Source organism: Sus scrofa, chromosome 4 (genome assembly GCF_000003025.6).
Source record: "Sus scrofa isolate TJ Tabasco breed Duroc chromosome 4, Sscrofa11.1, whole genome shotgun sequence".
NCBI classification, from domain to species: domain Eukaryota; kingdom Metazoa; phylum Chordata; class Mammalia; order Artiodactyla; family Suidae; genus Sus; species Sus scrofa.
Genome location: NC_010446.5, coordinates 89356427 through 89374505, shown reverse-complemented (window position 1 = coordinate 89374505; position 18079 = coordinate 89356427). Strand labels below are relative to the sequence as shown.

The 18079-nt window shown below is 55.0% G+C and overlaps 1 protein-coding gene across 5 annotated transcripts; it reads right to left on the bottom strand.

The window, feature by feature from the left end:
- Positions 148–17571, bottom strand: NECTIN4 (nectin cell adhesion molecule 4). 5 transcript variants are annotated; one of them, XM_021089538.1, is made up of 9 exons: positions 17188–17569; positions 7764–8123; positions 5917–6207; positions 4842–4962; positions 3637–3785; positions 3231–3390; positions 2721–2796; positions 2265–2339; positions 148–1920 (listed from the first exon to the last, which is right to left on the bottom strand). In XM_021089538.1, exons 1-9 carry the CDS (start codon positions 17261–17263, stop codon positions 1696–1698), a joined length of 1533 nt encoding a protein of 510 aa, XP_020945197.1. In that variant the 5' UTR covers positions 17264–17569; the 3' UTR covers positions 148–1695. The 5 variants fall into 5 exon arrangements, with proteins under 5 accessions (XP_020945197.1, XP_013852283.1, XP_020945195.1 ...); XM_013996829.2 differs by having other exon boundaries at positions 3231–3387; positions 17188–17568; XM_021089536.1 differs by having other exon boundaries at positions 3231–3785; positions 17188–17570.

The following is an 18079-nucleotide window of genomic DNA, read 5'->3' as shown; positions in this document are numbered from 1 at the left end:
GGAGGCCCCTTCTCTCCCCTGTTCATCCCTGTTCCAGGCATCCTAACTCCTCCCTTATTTGGACCACTGGAAGGATGGTACCGAGGCAGAGAGTACAGACTTTCAGGACTTGCACAGTTCAGGGAGCAAGACAGGAACCAGAAAGAACAGGTTTTATCTGTTTATTTAAAAACAGAATATCATTTTATGTACACATATGCACATATTTACACAAAATGTACATACTAGAATTCTGTACCTTCTAGTTCCACATCCAAAATCCTGGGATGGCTTGGGGAGCAGGGGATGGGAGGCTCTCCTTTGGTCCAGAAATCCAGCAGTGTTCAGGCCGAGCAGGGTTTGGGCACTACATCTAGATATTCTGGTTAAATGTATTTGGTGGGACTTCTCTAACCCCAGCCTGCTCCCCAGAGAAACGGCTGGAAGAGCCCCAAGTTAGTGAGCCCGAGACCCCAAGGAAAGGAGACATCCTTGCCTCAGCAGCTCCTTCACCTCACCTGACCTCCCACCCTCCCTTGGTCTAGAATCCCTATTCTCTCTCCCCTCTCCCGCGACTGAACCAGGGACTGTCACCAAGTCCCAGCCACCCCCTCAACAAGGGACCGCAAACAACCATGGCTACAACTAAGAAAACTTGAGGCTAGGGGAAGAGCCAAGGAGCCACGAGGGCTACGGACACTACCTGCCCACCCACAGCCAATAACAGTGGGGCGCGCGCCCCTCCTTCAAACCCCTCCAGCTCTTTAGTTCCCTCCCAAGAGTCTGCCTAGATTAAGATGCCTTAGAGGGGGCACTGTTCAGAACCACAGGAATTAACCCCCTGAGGTGAGGCCTGAGCAAGATCTAGCTTTGCTGAATTCCTGTGTAGGCTGATGTCACTTTAAGCGATTCTTGTAATAATAAACATCCAGGTGAATCGAATGTTTTTGTTTTTTTTTTAAAGTCTCTTCTCTTATTAGGGGACTGGGGGCAGTATTCCTTAAAGAAGCTCCCCTGTGCAGGTTTATTTACAGAAAATATGTACATGCAGCAGACCCAGAGGCCACCAGAGGGCAGAGGCCTTCTTCTGTAACAGTTTGAGCCCCTGGCAGACCCCCTAGGCCTGCTGCTTCACACTTGCCCCAACGGCTCCCAAGTGATGGGAGCCCGGCTCCCTGACTCAGGAGGCCAGATTCCAGCTCCAGCTATGCCCGCACACCTGGATCTGGCCCACAGTCTCCACCTCCCGCCTCCAACCTCTGCATCATTAATACTGCTCTGGGGTCTGAGGAGAACACCTGTTTTACAGGCAAAGGTCACACAGCCACACGACACACAAACCAATCCCCTATGGCGTTCTCCATGCAGCCACGGAATCCTGTGGCACATACACCACAGTTCACGTGGACTCTGACGTGACAGCATGATGCACACCACAGGCATACATATCCTCCTGCACACTCACATACACAGTCAGAGAATATTCACACAAGCACAGACACACACACAGTGACCTGCACGCACTGTGGGAGAGACTCAACCAGGAGAGCCCTTCCATCATCTAACAGAAGGGCTGGAGGAAAAGGTCGAGCAGTCAGTGGGATGGGGAGCATCTTACTCGAGAAAGGAGTGTTTAGGGAGGCTCCCCTGGGGATAAGCTGAACTCTTCCACGTCAGCAGAGGGAGCCAGGCTTAGGGGAGGGAGGCAAGCCTGGGTCAGACCAGGTGCCCCCGCCCATTGATGTAGATGCCGTTGCCCGTGGGCTTGGCCCGCAGGGTCCCATTCTCCTGAACAAAATGGTTCATGGCCTGTTTGATGCCTTCATCCCGATCTTCCTCCTCCTCAGCCCGCCCAGAACCTGGACACAGCAGTTCAGTCTGTGTTTCAATCTCCCGCACGGTGGTCAGCGTGGAGTAACTGCGGCCCTCTGGCTCTTCGCTCTGGAGACCAAGGGCAGAGGGCAAGTCAGGAACCGAGGCTGGGCAGCCAGGGATGAGGGGGCAGGGTGGGGCAGGGTGGGGTCAGAGGTCAGGCACCAGCAGGGGTGAGGGTTCGGGTCGTCTCAGAGGCAGTGGGGCTCAGAGATCAGGGGGCAGGAATGAATGTTAGGTGTGGGGAAGGGGAGACGGGAGAACACAGGCTCAGCAAAGGGGGTGGGGAGGGCTGGGCAGCATGAGTCTGAGGCAAGAGGGACTGGTGAGGGGGCTGCTGACGCACCACATCTGGGACCAGGAGAGGGGCCTGAGGAGAGTGGTGGGGACACCGGTGGGGCCGGGGGCCTCACCATCACAGAGCAGCTACTGTTGTCCTTGAGACTATCAGGGTGGCCCTCGGCTCTCAGCCCTACACTCTCCTCCGGCTGCAGGGCCCGGACATGGGGGAGGAGTCAGAACAAGGCTCAGCCTGGTCACCACTGTCCTCCCCCGGCCTCCTCCCTAATTACCTCTCCCCCACCTCCGAGTGTCCATTCTCTCCTTGATGTAAACGTCTTCATCTCCCCCACCCCACCCCAAGCCCACCCTGAAACCGGTGTTAAGAGTGGCTTCCCTGAGCAACCCCTAGGCTGGTGCTGAAGGGAGGCTTCTGAACGAGCCCAGGAGACCCAGAATAACTGTGCCCAGTGCAACCCCACCCCCAGCTCCACCCTCCAGCTATGAGTCAGCCACCAGGCTGCACTCCTCGTCTGCAGAGGGCCCCCCCCACCCCCGGCCCCACAAATGCACCCAACCTTGGCACCCACCTGGTTCCTGGGATCCGAGTGATGGGAATGCAGCCTCCGGATAGAGTTCTCCCTGGTCAGGGTCAGCTCCTCCTCACTGGGAAGACACCCCCTTGTCAGGAGCTGGGGGTAGTGGTGGCCTCCCCAGGTGAACCTAGCCTGGCCGAGCCTATGTGAGCCGGGGCTGGAGGGTGTGGGTGCTGGGCTGGCCCTGCAAGTGTGCGTGAGTGGCTGCAGGGGGGCGGTGTGGCTACAGAGCATGTGAGCACCTTGTGGCATGTGTGAGCTTGGTGATACCCAAGCCTATGGGTCTGACCCTCACTCAGGCAACATGGTACCCATCAGCCAGCGATGGTCCTGACCCCACGGCCCTTCTCACCTCCTGAAAGACGCTGCCTACCTCTGGCCCACCAGCACCCCAGATGTCAGGCCACCCAGTCACCTCTCACTCCTCCATCCTGGCCCACCTCTCGCTCGCCTCCTCTTTGTTCCCAACTCAGCTCAACCCACCCAGGGGTGGCCCGTACTCACTATTTCTGGGTCATCTGCTGGGCCTTGCGCCGATGGTATCGGGACATGAGCACCACCACCACCACCAGAAGGCAGAACAATAGCGCGGCGATCACACCCACCACCACCACGGAGGCCGACACCAGGTCCACCTGCTTCCCTGGGGTATCCTGAGGGTCTGCTGGAGACAAGCCGCTGACTGAGGCCGATCCCCAGATCCCTGACCAGCTCCAAGATGCCACAGCATCCCCCCCCACTGCCCTCACAAAACACGTCCAAAACCACCCCATCAGCCAGACCCTCTGCAAAATATAGGCAGTCCAACCTCCTCCAAATAAATACTCTTTGAATTCACCCTCTCTGCCTGGCTTCCTGTTGCCCCCACAAGGCCCTTGGCCCAGGTCCCAGTCCCTGCCCCAGTGCTTACCAAGAATATCCACAACCACCTGAGAATCCCTCGAGGAGAGCTCATTGCTGACGTGGCAGACGTAGGTGCCACTGTGCTCAGTGGTCAGTGGGGGGAAGCCCAGGGTGTCTCCTTCTGCTCGTACCCCACTGGGCAGAGGCCCGTCCAGCCTGGAGGACAGGAAAGCTGATGGGTGCTGGCTGGGGCGGGCTGAGGCTGCCATCACCCAACGTGCCCAGGCAGCTCTCCACCTCCCTCCCCCATGACGTCACCCAGAGCCACCGGCTGTTCCCACGGTGCCCCTCCCTCCCCTAGGCAGGTCTAGGCAGAGGCCCCTTCTCCCTGCCGCCCAGCCTGACCCGGGCACCCCCACACACACTCAGGAAAGATTCGCACGCATGCCATCTTAACAACAGTCACTGTCAGCTGAATCTTTTTGTCTTATCCACTTTAGGCACTTACATAAATATGTAAAGTATTGACATTTCAATACTGTATTATATTTCACAAATTTTTTTACGACCACACCCGTGGCATATGGAAGTTCCCTGGGCCAGGTACTGAATCCAAGCTGCAGCTGCAACCTACGCCACAGCCACGGCAACACCAGATCCTTTAACCCACTGTGCTGGGCTGGGGACCAAACCTGCACCTCTGCAATGACCTGAGCCACTGCAGATACTTAACACACTGCGCCACGGTGGGAACTCCTACATTTCATAATTTTAAAGTTAAGGTAGGGAGAGCCCATTGTGGCGCAGCAGAAATGAATCCGACTAGTATCCATGAAGATGCGGGTTTGAACCCTGGCCTCCCTCAGTGGGTCGGGGATCCGGTGTTGCCATGAGCTGTGGCGTAGGTCATAGACTCGGCTAGGATCCCGCATTGCTGTGGCTATAGTGTAGGCCAGCAGCTGTCGCTCTGATTTGACCCCTGACCTGAAAACTTCCATATGCCTTGGGTATGGCCCTAAAAAGCAAAATAAATGAATAAATAAATAAAGTTAAGGGAAAAGGCCAGGGACTTAGCTAATTCCCTACCAATCACCATGTATCCTGTAGTCTCTGATATAAGCCAATAATAAAGTTTGCTGACCATGCATATTCTTGTATTGATCTGAATGTGTGCCCCGATTTGGGGGGCGTTCGGAATATATTGTCTCATCCCATGATGAGTATGTGCTGGTCCAGAGAGGTAAGGTGCCTGGTCCCAAGTCAGGCCCTTACCGTGTCCAGTTGAACGAGGGAGGGGGCTGCCCTTCACTCAGGCACTTGAGCATAGCTCCTTCTCTGCCAACTTGCCACAGCTTTCGGTCTTCAAGGCCCCTCACAGAGGCCTCAGCAAGGACTGGAATGGGAGGTGGAAGGAGAAAGAATGCTCTCAATCGTGCTCTTCCTTGAAGGCCCCCACCCCAGGCTCCACCCTGCCTGGAATAGCCTCCCCTGTCTTCCTCCATCCTATTCATCTGTGGCCAAACCTAGCCCAGCCCCACCTTGCTGACAGCTCCCTCCCCTCTCTGAGCTCAAAGAGTCCACGTTGGTTTACCTGTGCAATGGGCCTACAAGTCCCTCCGCATAGCGATGTGTCATACCTTTTCTGAATCCCCTGTGGTCCCTAACATAGGGTTAGCCACAGGACAGGTGCTCAGTAAACCTTCCTTGATGCTTCAAAGGCTTAATCATCCTACTAGTTCATTCATTTCTTTCACAACATTGGCTGAGGAGCTACTTTGTGCCAAATTCTGTTAGTATGAGTAGAAAACATCCCCATCCCCCACAGAGGCTCAAAGTCTAATGCTGGGAAAACAATATCCACCGCAGACCGAGCACCTTCTACGCACTAAGCAGTGTGCGAGAGGCTTTGCATTCATGGTTTCTAATTCCCGGCAGAACCCTGTAAAGTTGATATAATTATACTCCTTCTGCTGATGGAGCAAACGAATCTTAACAAGATTGAATAACAGCAAGTAAATAACAGAGCTAGGGCTCATCCCAAGTCTGTCTTCAAATCCTAAACTATTTTACAAAATACTTTCAATCCCATGTTAATAACTGATTCTCCCAACCAGCCATGAGGCAGGGCAAGCACCTTTGTAAACAAGAGGACCCTGAAGGTCAGAGGTCTAAGCGATTGGCCAAGGTCATCTGGGATGGGCTCCAGGTCTTCTACTTTTGGGCTAGGGCTGTCTTGGCCACACGAGGTGGCCTCCAGGACCCAGGCTGGCCAGACTGGTATGGCTCAGTATATCACCAAACCTCTTGGAGCCCATGGGGGAGCCCTGCACAAGATCCGAGTACTCACAGGCCACTTGAAGGATGTGGGTGATCCTTTGGTCCTGGAGCAGGCCAGGGTGAGATACCACACAGGTAAGTGGCTGCCCATTCATGCTGCGGCTGGGCACCAGATGGAACTCTGAAGTGACAGCGGATGAGCGGGAATGCGTGAAGGAGCGGCTGGATGTCGTGCCCTTGACCTCTGTGTCCCAGGTCACGCTGGGGGCCGGGCTGCCCTCTGCTGTGCAGGAGGCTGCCAGTGTCAGGCCCTGGCCCTCTTCTAGCGCTGGACCAGGATTCAGCGAGGGCAGGGGAGGCACTGCAGATGGGGGGAGGTGAGGGGTCACAATCTTTACAACCCCTGTCAGGAGGCCCCGCCCCATTCCAGTTCAGTCTTGCACAGGTGCAAAGTTTCAGGCCCCTTTTTCTTCTTGGATTTCACCAACAAAGATGCCAGATGCGTGGCAGAATTTCAGCTGACTTTATACCTTTCTCTATTGTTTGAATTTTTTATAATGAGTATGGGTATTTTTTTAATAAAAATAATGAAGTAATTAAAAAACTAACCAGATAACATCTAGATGACAATAATAGCCACCATTTATTAAGCACTTACTATGTGCCAAGTATTGTACTAAACACTTTAGAAACATTATCTCTTTTAATCCTAAAAACAAACATGAAAGAGGTATTATTATCCCTATTTTAGAGCTAAAGAAACTGAAGCTCAGGGGGTTTCAATGATTTGTTCCAGATCATTAGCTATTAGGTGGTGAAGCCAAGATTCACACTTGGGTTTTTCTACCAAGACTGACTAACCTCCGTGTAGATAAAAGGAAACTCTAAAGGCCTTTACTTCTTTTTCTCTTCATAACATTAACAGTCCAAGCACAGAATGGAAAAGATCTAACTTTTTTTTTTTCTTTTGGTCTTTTTAGGACCACACCCATGGCATGTGGAAATTCCTAGGCTAGGGGCTGAAATGGATCTGTGGCCACCGGCCTACACCACAACCACAGCAACGCCAGATCCGAGCCACATCTGCAACCTACCCCACAGCTCATGGCAATGCCGGATCCTTAACCCACCGAGCAAGGCCAGGGATCGAACCTGCCTCCTCATGGATGCTAGTCAGATTCGTTTCTGCTGAGCTATGACGGGAACTCCCCAAAAGACCTAACTTGACCATAAGTCTAGGGCATCCGTTGACCACGAGTGTCCACAGTGCAAAAGGGTGGTTTAGGAGGTGACTGTGGTTTTCAACCACATTCACTGAAGAACCAGGTCAAGGAGGGTATTAGCCCCACTAGTCATGGCTGGGCCTGCATGTCCACCCTAGGCCCCCACCTTTTGTAACCCATGAAGCCCAGGGTGGCAAGGGAGGCTCTGAATGTCTTTGGTAGAGCTGTTGCAGAAAACATTAAGTTTAGCTTCAAGAAGAGGAAATTACGGCGGGGCCTGACAGAGGTCCTCAGCTCTTTGAAAGGCTTCTGTACAACACCCAGAGAATAAGCCTAGGAGGTGGTGCTGGAGAGGGTGAAAGTAACAGAGAGAGAGATTTCAGTTCTGCAGAAGGAAGAACTATGTAATAAATTGATTCTGCCCCAAGGCTGACCGAGTTGTATCCAGCTTTTGGAGACACCTGGAGAGAATTTCGGGATTGGGTGGGTGGATGGGCTGAAGGAGGCTCCCTCATCCTACACTACCCCATCTCTTCTCCCTGTTCTGCCTCCGCCCCATCGTCGCTGCGGTCCCCCATCTCTGCATCTCCCCCTGCCTCCGGCTTCTGCCCTCCAAAACCCAGGGCCTGAGGACCTGGTGCGTCTGCACACACAACACCCGCAACCAACCATGCCCAGCCGGGGCCCCACTTACCCAGCACTCGGAGCCGCAGGCGCGCCTGAAAGCTGCCGGCAGGAAAGGTGCTGACGCGACACTCGTACTCGCCTTCATCCGCCTGCACCGCGTTGCGCAGGAGCACGGCGCCGTCCAGGGGGTTTCGTGGGGGTGGTGGCTGTTCCACGCGGCCCTCATAGGCCGAGCTCACGTGCAGCCCGTATTTGGAGTTTAGCAGCGCCAGCTCCCGGGCACCCTCGCTCATGTCCACGCGAGCCCATGCCACCTGCTCCACCTGCTCGCCAGGGTCCCCTCGGTAGAAGCAGGGCAGCTTTGCGTCCTGGCCCAGCACCACTGTCACCAGGTCCGTGGTTTCCAGCTCCCCTGCCGAGTACAGGCCTGCAGGGAGCAGACAGAAGCAGCCAGGATCAGGGTCGATGCCAGAGCCGGGAACACTTATTCATAATGATAATGACAGCAAAGGCAGCCTGGAACTCCTGGAGCATTTTGTGCTTGCGAAGCGCGTTCAGTCCATTACCTCATTAGATCCACAAAACATTCCCAAGAGGTAGGCATGATTATTGCCATTTAGCAGATGAGGAAACTGAGACCCAGAGAAAGGAAGTGACTTGCCTAAGGCCACACAGATGGCATGTGGAAGAGTCACACCCTCTCCCAGCCCAGGATTTTATCCTGAGCAGTTGTGCGGTGGGAGGCTTGTAACAGGAGGAGAGACCCAGTCTCTGCCCTCAGGGAGCTCAGGGAAATCAATTTTATGAGCACAAAGACAGGGAAAACTGTGGACAAACTTTCACAGAAGGCTCAACCTACCAAGGAGGGGAAAGTGAAGGCTTTCAGGAAGTGTGGCTGGGAGCCAAGGCAAGGGTTGAGGACAGTTGGTGTCTGGGAAGGGGCATGTAGAGTAGGAAAGGTCCATCCAGAACATTCTTTTCATGGCTTGAAGATGAGAGACCTAGATTCCCAGAGAGAAGAAGGTATTCCATGTGGGAGGAATGGCACGAACCGAGGCTCAGAGGCAGGAGTAAGCAAGTCACTAGAGACAGAAATGCCCCAGGTCAGAGGCCCAGAGAGATGAGGTCAGTACAGACAGTGACAGGGGGGAGAACCATGAACCAATCAGAGGACCAGAGATGGGGACCAGCAACGAAGGACAAGTGTTACGTGCACTGACAGGGAACAGTAGGAAGCACTCAGGGGGACCTGTCATGTAGCCTTATCCGCAAAGAAGAAGGCATTTTCTGCACTCAGAGCCCTCTTCCTGCACTCGTAGAGATCTCTTCTAGAGGAAGAGATGCATATGGAGACTTATATGGAAACACCTGTGATGGTTGCTGACTTAGTGCTTGCTGGTGTCTGACAAGTTAGTCGTGGAATGGGACAGTCACGGTGGTCCCAAGTCATGTGGGAGGGCCTCTTGCATGAATTGGGTAGAGTCAGGAAAGAGTGAAATGTGGAAAGGGGTCCCCGATAAGGGACCAGAGTAGGCAAACCCCAAGGAGGAGGAGAGGCTGGTTCAGGAAGCAGAGAGGAGAGGACACAACTAAGCCAGGGGAAGTGTGTTAAGCAGGAGTGGAACATATGGTTGGAGCGAAATCACCCACGACCTTCCATACCAGGTAAAAGAATTCAAATTTGGGAAGTTCCTGCTGTGGCTCCCACGATGTAATGAACCCAACTAGTATCCATGAGGACTTTGGTTTGATCCCTTCACGCAGTGGATTAAGGATCCTGCATTGCCATGAGCTGTGGTATAGGTCGCAGACACAGCTTGGATCCCGCGTTGCTCTGGCTGTGGCATAGGCCGGCAGCTACAGCTCTGATTTGACCCCTAGCCTGGGAACTTCCATATGCCACAGGTGCGGCCCTAAAAATACCAAATAAAAAAAAGAAAGAAATTCAGATTTGGCCAAGAGAAAATAGGGAGTCCCTAGAGCATGAAGCCAGTAGGCATGTGCCCTCCAACTAGAAAGTGGTGACACTAGGGACAGGAGACTCAAGAGGAACATGCAGCTGCCATCCTGTGGTGCTGCTGGGGCTGAGAGGAGGGGACAGTTCCTGCAGGAAACTAGGCAGGATTTGGACCTTGCCCAGAAAGAGAGAGGAAAGACCCAAGACAACTCTTAGGTTTCTAGGATGAGGGAAGCAGGGCCAGGGAAGTTCCTAGCTAGGAAGAAAGAAATATGGAGTTGTGGGAAAAAAAGCCTGGGAAACATAGGGCTGACGGCGGGAGGCTGGGGACAGAGTGAAAGCTCTTTTGGATGGCGAGAGCTCCTTGCCTTGGAAGGCATATCCAGCAACTCGCAAGAGTTCAAAGCTCCTGCCTGAGACCAGCACTTCACACGCCCTGCTGGCCCTCCCCTCGCTCACACTGTGCTCCTGCCCGGAACACCCTCCTCCCTATGTCTGGTAGCTCCTACTCATCACTGTCTGGATAACTCCTACTCATCTCTGAAGACTCCGCTTAGACATCAGTTCCTCCTGGAGTCCTCCCTCTCCCCACCCCCACCTAAGGCAAGGTTAGGTGCCTGTCCGCTGTTCTCTTCTAGCACCCTGCTTTGACCCATCACAGGATCTGCTCTCTTCTAGCACCCTGCTTTGACCCATCATAGGAATTTACAACCACAGATTGTAGTTGCTGTTTTCTTGTCTGCCTCTTCCACCAGACTGAGAACCTTAGGTATAGAAACTGGGTCTCACATCACATAGCGAAACATGGTTTCTGGGGTTGTGCTCAGTGTGTGCCTTCCTGGCATATAATCGACACTCAATTAATGTTTATTGACTGACCAAATCTGTGAATGAGTGGGTGAATGAATGAATGAGACAGACGGAAGAAAGAAAGTGTAGATCGAGGAGGAATAAGCAGTCGAGTTGGGCTGGGCAGGGAGGGGGTTGGCATAGCAACCGGAGGGGTGGAAACAGGATAGGCTGGCTAGTAGGGTTCTCTGCCAATGTGTGTACCTCCAGACTGGACACAGGGAGAAGGAAGGGGATGAAGGGGGGCAGGCATGGGGGGAGAAAGCAAACCCCACTAGAGTGGACCAGGTAGTTCCAGTGAGGCAGAGCATGAGGCAGAGGAAGGGGGTCCCATGGCCCTGCTGGCAGGGGAGGAGGAAGGGAGGATGCTGTTGAGAGCTGGGAGGGCCCAAACAGGACGGGACAGACCTGCAGGGCCAGATACCAGGGCCCTGACCTGCCTAAGCTGATGTTGGTCCCACCCTGCCCAGCCTGGGAGTCCAGCTAACCACCCGCACCCCTCCCAGGCACCTCCTCCTGGCACTGGAGGGAGCAGGGCTGCCAAGGAAGGGCTGTAGGTGGGCTTGAGATAGGGGCTTCCTGGTTGATCCTCTGCTTCAAACACTAGCATCCATGCAGGCCAGAGGGAGCCCAAGCCCTGCTCCCCTGGGACACTCAAACCCTTCCAAAGACTACTTCTGGGACAATGTCAGATGGCATAGTTTCCATCCCCATCCCTACTCTGGCCAACCAGCGGGCCCCTTCCCACCACTGATTGCCTACATTGCCCCCCGAAATGTACCTTCTCAGGGCATCCAATCCTCCTCATCCCTACCTGTGGGTCCAAGATCCCTGTTGTCCCAAATGATAAGGCCAAGCTTTGCAGGATGAGGAACCCAAGTAAAACAGGAAAGTCCCTCCTGGGTCCCTCCCCCAGCCCCCCATTGTCCTAAATCCACTATTTAGTGGGAGCTTCTCAGCTTGAGCAATCTCCTCCTTCAGTTACACACACACACACACACACACACACACACACACACACACACACACTGCAAGAGAAGGAAAAGAGAACTTGGGCTCTAGAATCCCTGTCCTGGGCTCCCTGGACCCAGAAGCTCAGACTCCCAGGGTAGGGCAGGCCAGGACTGCCTCCTCCTTCTCTCCCCCACCCAGTGCCCGCCCGGCGTCAGCATGATGATGTCACCAGAGCCAAGGAGACACACCGCCTGCCTGGTGAGGTCACCCTGCGGGCATGTAGTGGCCAGGCCAGGCCCACAGACCCTTCTGCTGCAAATTGTTTGCTGAGGCTGGTGGACTCGGCTGGCTGGGTGTTCCTCCCTCTGACCCTCCCCAACCCTCCTCCTGGGAGCACCAGAACGCTGGTCAGGAGGCTTGGTGATTCAGCCCCTGCTGCACAGCAGGCCTAGCCACAGCCGCCACCAGCCACCACCTTGCGCAAGGGAGAGAACAGGCCTAACTGGCCGGACGGGATCCCTGCCCTCAGCCTCCCCCACCCCTGGCCAGGCCCCCATGGGCCTCTTTGGGGCCCTGCCCTCTGTGTACCCCGCCTGCTCCCAGACAGGCCCTCCGTTTCTGGCTTGGGCTGGCTGCCTGCTCCCCGCCCTGTGCCTGGGTCCTAACTTTCCTATCTGCATGAGGCCCAGCCTCTGAGCTCAGGAGGGGAAACTGAGGCTGGCAGGTGCCAATAAAAGCCTCTCCGGGGAGTTCCGGTTATGGCTCAGTGGTAACGAACCTGACTAGTAAACATGAGGATGCAGGTTCGATCCCTGGCCTCGCTCAGTGGGTTAAGGATCTGGCATTGCTGTGGCTGTGGTGTAGGCTGGCAGCTGCAGCTCCGATTTGTCCCCTAGCCTGGGAACTTCCATGTCTTCCATATGCTGCACGTGCAGCCCTAAAAAGCGCACACACACAAACACCCCCCCACACACACACACACACTCCAGGGAAGGAGGCTTTTCTTTCTGAGGGGTCTTTCTCCATCAGCATTAGTGCCTATAGGGGTACAGGAAGGGGTTCTTAGAGACGGGCCTCTGAGGAGGAGGAAGGGAATAAGCATGAGCCTTTTGTGTCTGAATGTACATCTTTGGGTGAGGGGGGGCCTGGTGAGTCTCAGTGCTGGTTGCCATGCTTGAGAGGCTCTTTGCATGAACTTGCAGATGTTTTGCACACATATGTGTTCCTGTCTCATCTTCAGCAGCGTGCGTGTCTCGTCTGCATCCAGAAGGAGCTATGGAATGGTGTGTGTGCGCGAATGTGCACACATAGTAAATATTTTGATGTCGGTTTCTCTTGGCTTCCGCATGGCTGTCTGCCTCAGCTGCCTTTGGTCAGCGGTGTGTGGCTCTGCGCCTTTGCCTCTGCGCCTGTCTGGAGTGTCGCCCGGGCATCCCTCCCCCCTTCCCTACCTCAGACTTAAGGGCAGATTCATCTCAGGTGGAGGTACCCAGAGATGAGGTCACTGTCCCTCCGGGTGATGGGAAATTGCCATCAAGGACTCCCCAGCAGAACAAAACAAAAGCTCTCTCTATCCTTGCTCCTCAGGTTCCTACTAGAAGGACCCCCACCCCCACCCTTTTCACCCCCTAGCCACGCCCTAGGGCCCCCCAACTCCTTTGGCCCCCCAAGGAGGCCTCTCCCTGGGAATCTCTGTCAGACCTCTGCTGCTGCCACCACCAGAAAAACCAGCTCTAGCTCCAGGTCTGGGGTGAGGGTTGTCTGGTGTAGGTTTGGGGTGGGGGGGAAGCCTGCCTGGGGCTAGAGGGAGGGGTCCAAGCTGTCTAGGGTCTCATTCTCCTTTGTTTATTAACTCTTGCCTCCCCTCACCCCACAGCTACAGCTTCCATCAGAGAGAGCTGGAATACTCAGGCAAGCTTGGGGTAAGAAAGGAGGGGAGGGGAGCCCTGAAGCCCCCACCATTCAGGACAGGTGACATAAACAACCCAGCACATTTTTTTCTTCCATCCTTCCCCCTAGTAACCTTGGTCTTGGAGTGCTAAGGAACTTTGAAAACCGGCAGATTTTCCCTCTGTCTTCATCCACCTCCCTTGCTTACCCCCCATTGTCCTAAGCCCCCCAGCTTAGTGAGAGCTTCCCAACCCTGGGCAAAGCGCCCACCACAGATTAGTGGCTGGGGAGGGGGGCCACACCAATCACAAAAGGAGGTGAGAACAATGGGGGAGGACAGGCCTTGAGGCAGCCCCAGCTCTGGCCCAGACACAGCTCCCAGCACAGATAAGTCCCCTAAACCCCCCGGAGCCAGAGTCTGAGCCTGGCTGAGTCACCACAACAGCCACACTGTGGGTGGGAGACCCAGAATTCAGCTTCTCCCAAACTCCTGAGATCCTAACCCTCCCCTCCAGTCCTGACAACCAAGCCCCCACATCCACCCCCTCACAACCCTGCAAGTGTGGCCAGCTTTGCCCCACCCCAAATCACAGCCTCAACCCAGCTCTCAGGACTCGCCATTCAGTTTCAAAGGCAAGGGGGGAGGAGGGTGGCTTGAAAACCAAGGGGAAATCTTCTGAGGTCAGAGGCTCCCTGGTCCAGCGAGAGAGAGTGATCCTGACCATCCCCTGCACAGCCCTCCCCCAAGAGGCTTGGTGGCTGACCCTGGGTCTGAACTTGACCTTTGCATTTTTGATTCCGTTCCCAGATCCATCTCTAGGCTGCTCTCCTCCCTTCCCTCCTGACTCAGCTCCCCACCCCACCCCCATCCCTTTGCTCTGCCTAGATTTTGGTCAGCACTGGGGCAAGTTTGGAAGGCCAGAAAGCCCAGGCATCTCTCCTCACTAGGCCTGTTCTCCATGGGGGCTAGGCCCTCTTCACTTTGTCTGGAGGACCCCTGGAGGATCCTGAAGCTGGGGTCTAGAGGCTGGGACTTGGTCTCTACTATGAGCTTCTCACAGCCTTGTGGCTGGGGTCCCTTAGCCCAGCTCCCTGAAACACTGGGGTGGGACCAAGGTCACTGGGGCCACAGGGATCCCCTGAGAGTCTCCTATTTTCCCTCGCTTGGGAGGCCAAGCTAGCCTCCCTTTCTGGCTTCCCTGGCTTTGGGTAGGTCCTACAGGAAAGGGTTTGCCCCCCCTCTGTAAACAGGACTAGAAAAGTAGGGATGGGGCCTCTCCCGTTCTAGGAAACTAACTTCAGACAGAAAGCTGGTCCTAACCCTCAAGGGACAGACCTCAACATTCAAAGAACCCCACACTCTCTGGTCCTGCAGGGGCTCAGTTGCACCCAAGCAAAGATTGAGGAACTGGGGTCCTGTTGAAGGGGTGTCTGTAGATTTGGGGCCCTCAGCCCCAGGGCAGGAGATGGGAGGGAGAAGGGAAGGGACCTCACCCGGAAACTCATCCCATTAGGGAGAGACAAAGAGCTGTGGTGCTGAGGTGCCTCCCCAGCCTGGGCTCCTCTCCCTGTCACGGGTGGGGCAGGGCCCTGGGGCTCAGAGCTCTAATGGCCCAGGATTTGGTGGGGGCCCTAATTTGCAGCAATGCAGGGGCAGAAGGCAGCATTCAGGGTAAAGCTACCCTTGGCCCCGCTGAGAGATGTATGTGGTCAGGACATTTCCTCCTTGTGTCACTGCAGCCAGACAGACCACCTCTTCCAGCACCCAGCTCCCTCCTTTGGCCAGAGGATGGACTTTCACTCAGCCACAAGCTTTTGGAGATGGAAGGCCTTTAGAGATCATCTGGTGCTACCTCTTGGTCTACTGAAGTCTAGCTTCTTAGTTGCCTAAGGTCACATAGCAAATTAATTGTAGAAATGGGGCCAGAACCCGAGTCTCCTGACTTCCCAGCTCAAGGCTTTTTCAGAGACAAGAAACATTCCAGCTTCCTGGGGGCCACTGAGGAGATGCCTACACACAGAGGAGCCAGAAAGGGGGTGGCAGTGAGATGGGCCCTTCTGATCCTTGGTCTGGGAACCTGGGGTTTGAGTTCCGGCCCTCAGAGCACCCAGTGCAGGTTATAGCAGCAGACTGTGGCCCCCTGGGCACCTGCTTCTTGGGGCCATTCTGCAGCCAGGCTGCCTCCCCACAGCAGCTGTTCATCAGGCCCTGGGCAAGGTTGGGGGGGGGATGTCTCACTTGAGCTAGTCTCCTCTCCCCTTCCCTGGGCTTCTTTGAGAAAGAACAGCTTTGTGTCATGGAAAAAGAAGGCAGGGACAGGGTCTTGTTCACCACTGCCTCTCCAACATCTAGTGCCCTGGCTCTACTCAAAAGTGCTATGCTTTCATGAAACAGGAGTTGGAAGACCAAGACGCTAACCCCAGTTATGCTTCTAATACTGACTAATCTTGAGATCTCCCTTACCTATCTGTTTCTTTCCATTTTCCCATCTGTAAAATGAGGGAGTTGGAACGGTGATCTCTTTGGTCATTTCTGAGTCCCGAGACATCATGGCTCCATTCTTTAGGTGTGGGTAGTTCCTACAGGAAAGTGACTCCCAAGTTCCTTGGCCCCAGCAACCAGGCCCCACCCTCTTGGCCTAAACAAGTGAGAAGGGCTGTCTGGAAGATGGGGACTAAGATGTAGGGGGAAGCGGAGATGGCCGGGGTTGGAGTTCAGTATCCTGGGATTGGAGGCTGGGCCAATGATTCTTCCATTATAAGATCAGAGAAGAGCAGCCCCCACAGGTCCATACATCTGAGCCTCACTCTCCTCCTCATGGCTTCAGCTGGGGATGGAGTTTGGGGGAAAGCTCTGCTGGGCCTGCTTGACCACTGAGTCTCTGGGACTGGGCATCAAACTGTCCTATGGAGATAAGGTCCTATCTTTCTGAGGAGAAAGATTTCTCAGTTGCCCATTACCCTGGGAACAGCCTATGGAATCGACCACGGTCTCATCGTGTGCACTCAAACACGAGTGCGTGCACACACACACACACACACACACACATGCACACACACACACACACACGTTCTCTCCCCCACTCTAAAAATTATAGATTCCTATAATTTATATCTGCTATTTATACATTAGACAGGAGTAATACAAGGCATCTAGTTGAGAAAATGGGGGGACAGGGTATAAACAAAAGGGGACCACACAATATCTAAAAGACCCCCACTCATCTAAGTAGGCACCTTATTTCCACCGTGGCACCGCACAGTGTGCCCAGGGAAAGAGGGGGCCAGGGTGAAAAGAGCTTCCAGCTCCCCTCTAGTCCCCTAACAGGTGCCCCAGTCCTGGTATTCTAGGACATCGTGGAGAGAAGAGAAGGAGATAGAAAGACCCCGTCCACTCTTGGGGCATCAGGCTTCCTACACCCTGATGACTATGGAAACCAGCTCAGCCCTGAGTCAGCCGCAGCCCCAGTCAGCAATTCTGGAGCCCAGGGGCTAGGTGAGAGAACCTCCAGGAAACCCTGGGTCCCCACCAGTTCCACCTCCCTGCCTACCTACATTGGGTCACCATACCTCTTCCCCCAGAGGCTGCTCCAGCCCAGGCAAGGCTTTGGCTGAGGTAGTTGGGGACCCCAGACCTAGCAACCTGGCCAAGAGCTGGAAGGGCAATGAAACAGAAGAGCTACAGTGGCTGTTCTGGGGACAGTGCTGGCAGCTGGAAGTGGGAGAGAGAGATTCATTCCTCTGTTTCAAGGAAAGGGAATGTAAATGCATGAGTGTGTGTGTGTGTGTGTGTGTGTGTGTGTGCCCGCTTGGGCTTCAAAGCTCATGAAGCAAGTCCTACCTGTAAATGATGCCAGGAGCAGTAGCAGCAGCCAGGCTTCAGGCCCCCACATCTCGGCTCCCAGGGACAGAGGCATTGGTCAAAAGGCAGAGCTACCCGTGTTTCTGAAGTTCCGCTGAGTTCTCCCTGGGAGCCGGCTTTAGAGCTGGATAGGGCAACTGACCCAGAAGGCAGGAAGTCACAGAGTCCTCAGGCACTGACACACCTGCCTATCCCACTGGGGTCTCCACGGGGGGACCAGGCCCCGTTCCACCCACCCAGCTGTGGCTACCCCCAAGAAGCCGTGCTCGGGAGCTCCGAGCTCCCCCAGAGCTGCTTCCCACGCCGTGGCCAACAACGACGGCAGAAACTTGGGAACCTGCTCAGCAGGTCAGAACAGGTGCGTCTCTGGGGGCTGGGCCTGGCACGGAGACTTGGCAGCCGCCGCCCCCACGGCCTGGGCTGGCTAATAGGCGCCAGGGAGGGAGGGAAGGAGGGAAAGACCTGGGGGGTTGGGGGGGGGAATCCCATCGTCAGTTCCAGGCTTTACCTGGCAGTGTGTAGAAGGGGCTGTGACGCTATGGAGAGAGGCAAGAGCAGGGTGGGGGCTGGGTAGAAGAAGGCCCCCAGGGGCTCAAAGAGGGAGGCTTCAGGCCAGGAGGAACAGGGGCAAGGCCTTGTGGGTGAAAAGGAACCCAAACATCTCACACCCCAGCCCAGCCTTGCTGCCTTCCCCCCTCCCCTGGGACCTTGCTGAGCTCCTCAATCTCCTGGAGGGGCTCAGCTTCAGGGCCACGAATCAGAGAAGGCCAACACTGAGGTCAGTACTGGTCCAAACACCTCATGCATCAGGTGACAAAACAGAGGCCCAGAGTGGGAAGGGGCTTGCTGGAGGACACACAGCTTGGGTAGT

What these genes read in the sequence shown, in the direction of transcription:
- NECTIN4 (XM_021089536.1), bottom strand. Translation starts at nt 17,263, where the DNA reads ATGCCTCTGTCCCTGGGAGCCGAGATGTGGGGGCCTGAAGCCTGGCTG. An exon ending in CCCTCGTTCAACTGGACACG is followed by an intron (nt 3,786 to 4,841) that starts GTAAGGGCCTGA and finishes CCTGTCCTCCAG; the next exon opens with GCTGGACGGGCCTCTGCCCA. An exon ending in ACTCGGATCCCAGGAACCAG is followed by an intron (nt 2,340 to 2,720) that starts GTGGGTGCCAAG and finishes CGGGCCCTGCAG; the next exon opens with CCGGAGGAGAGTGTAGGGCT.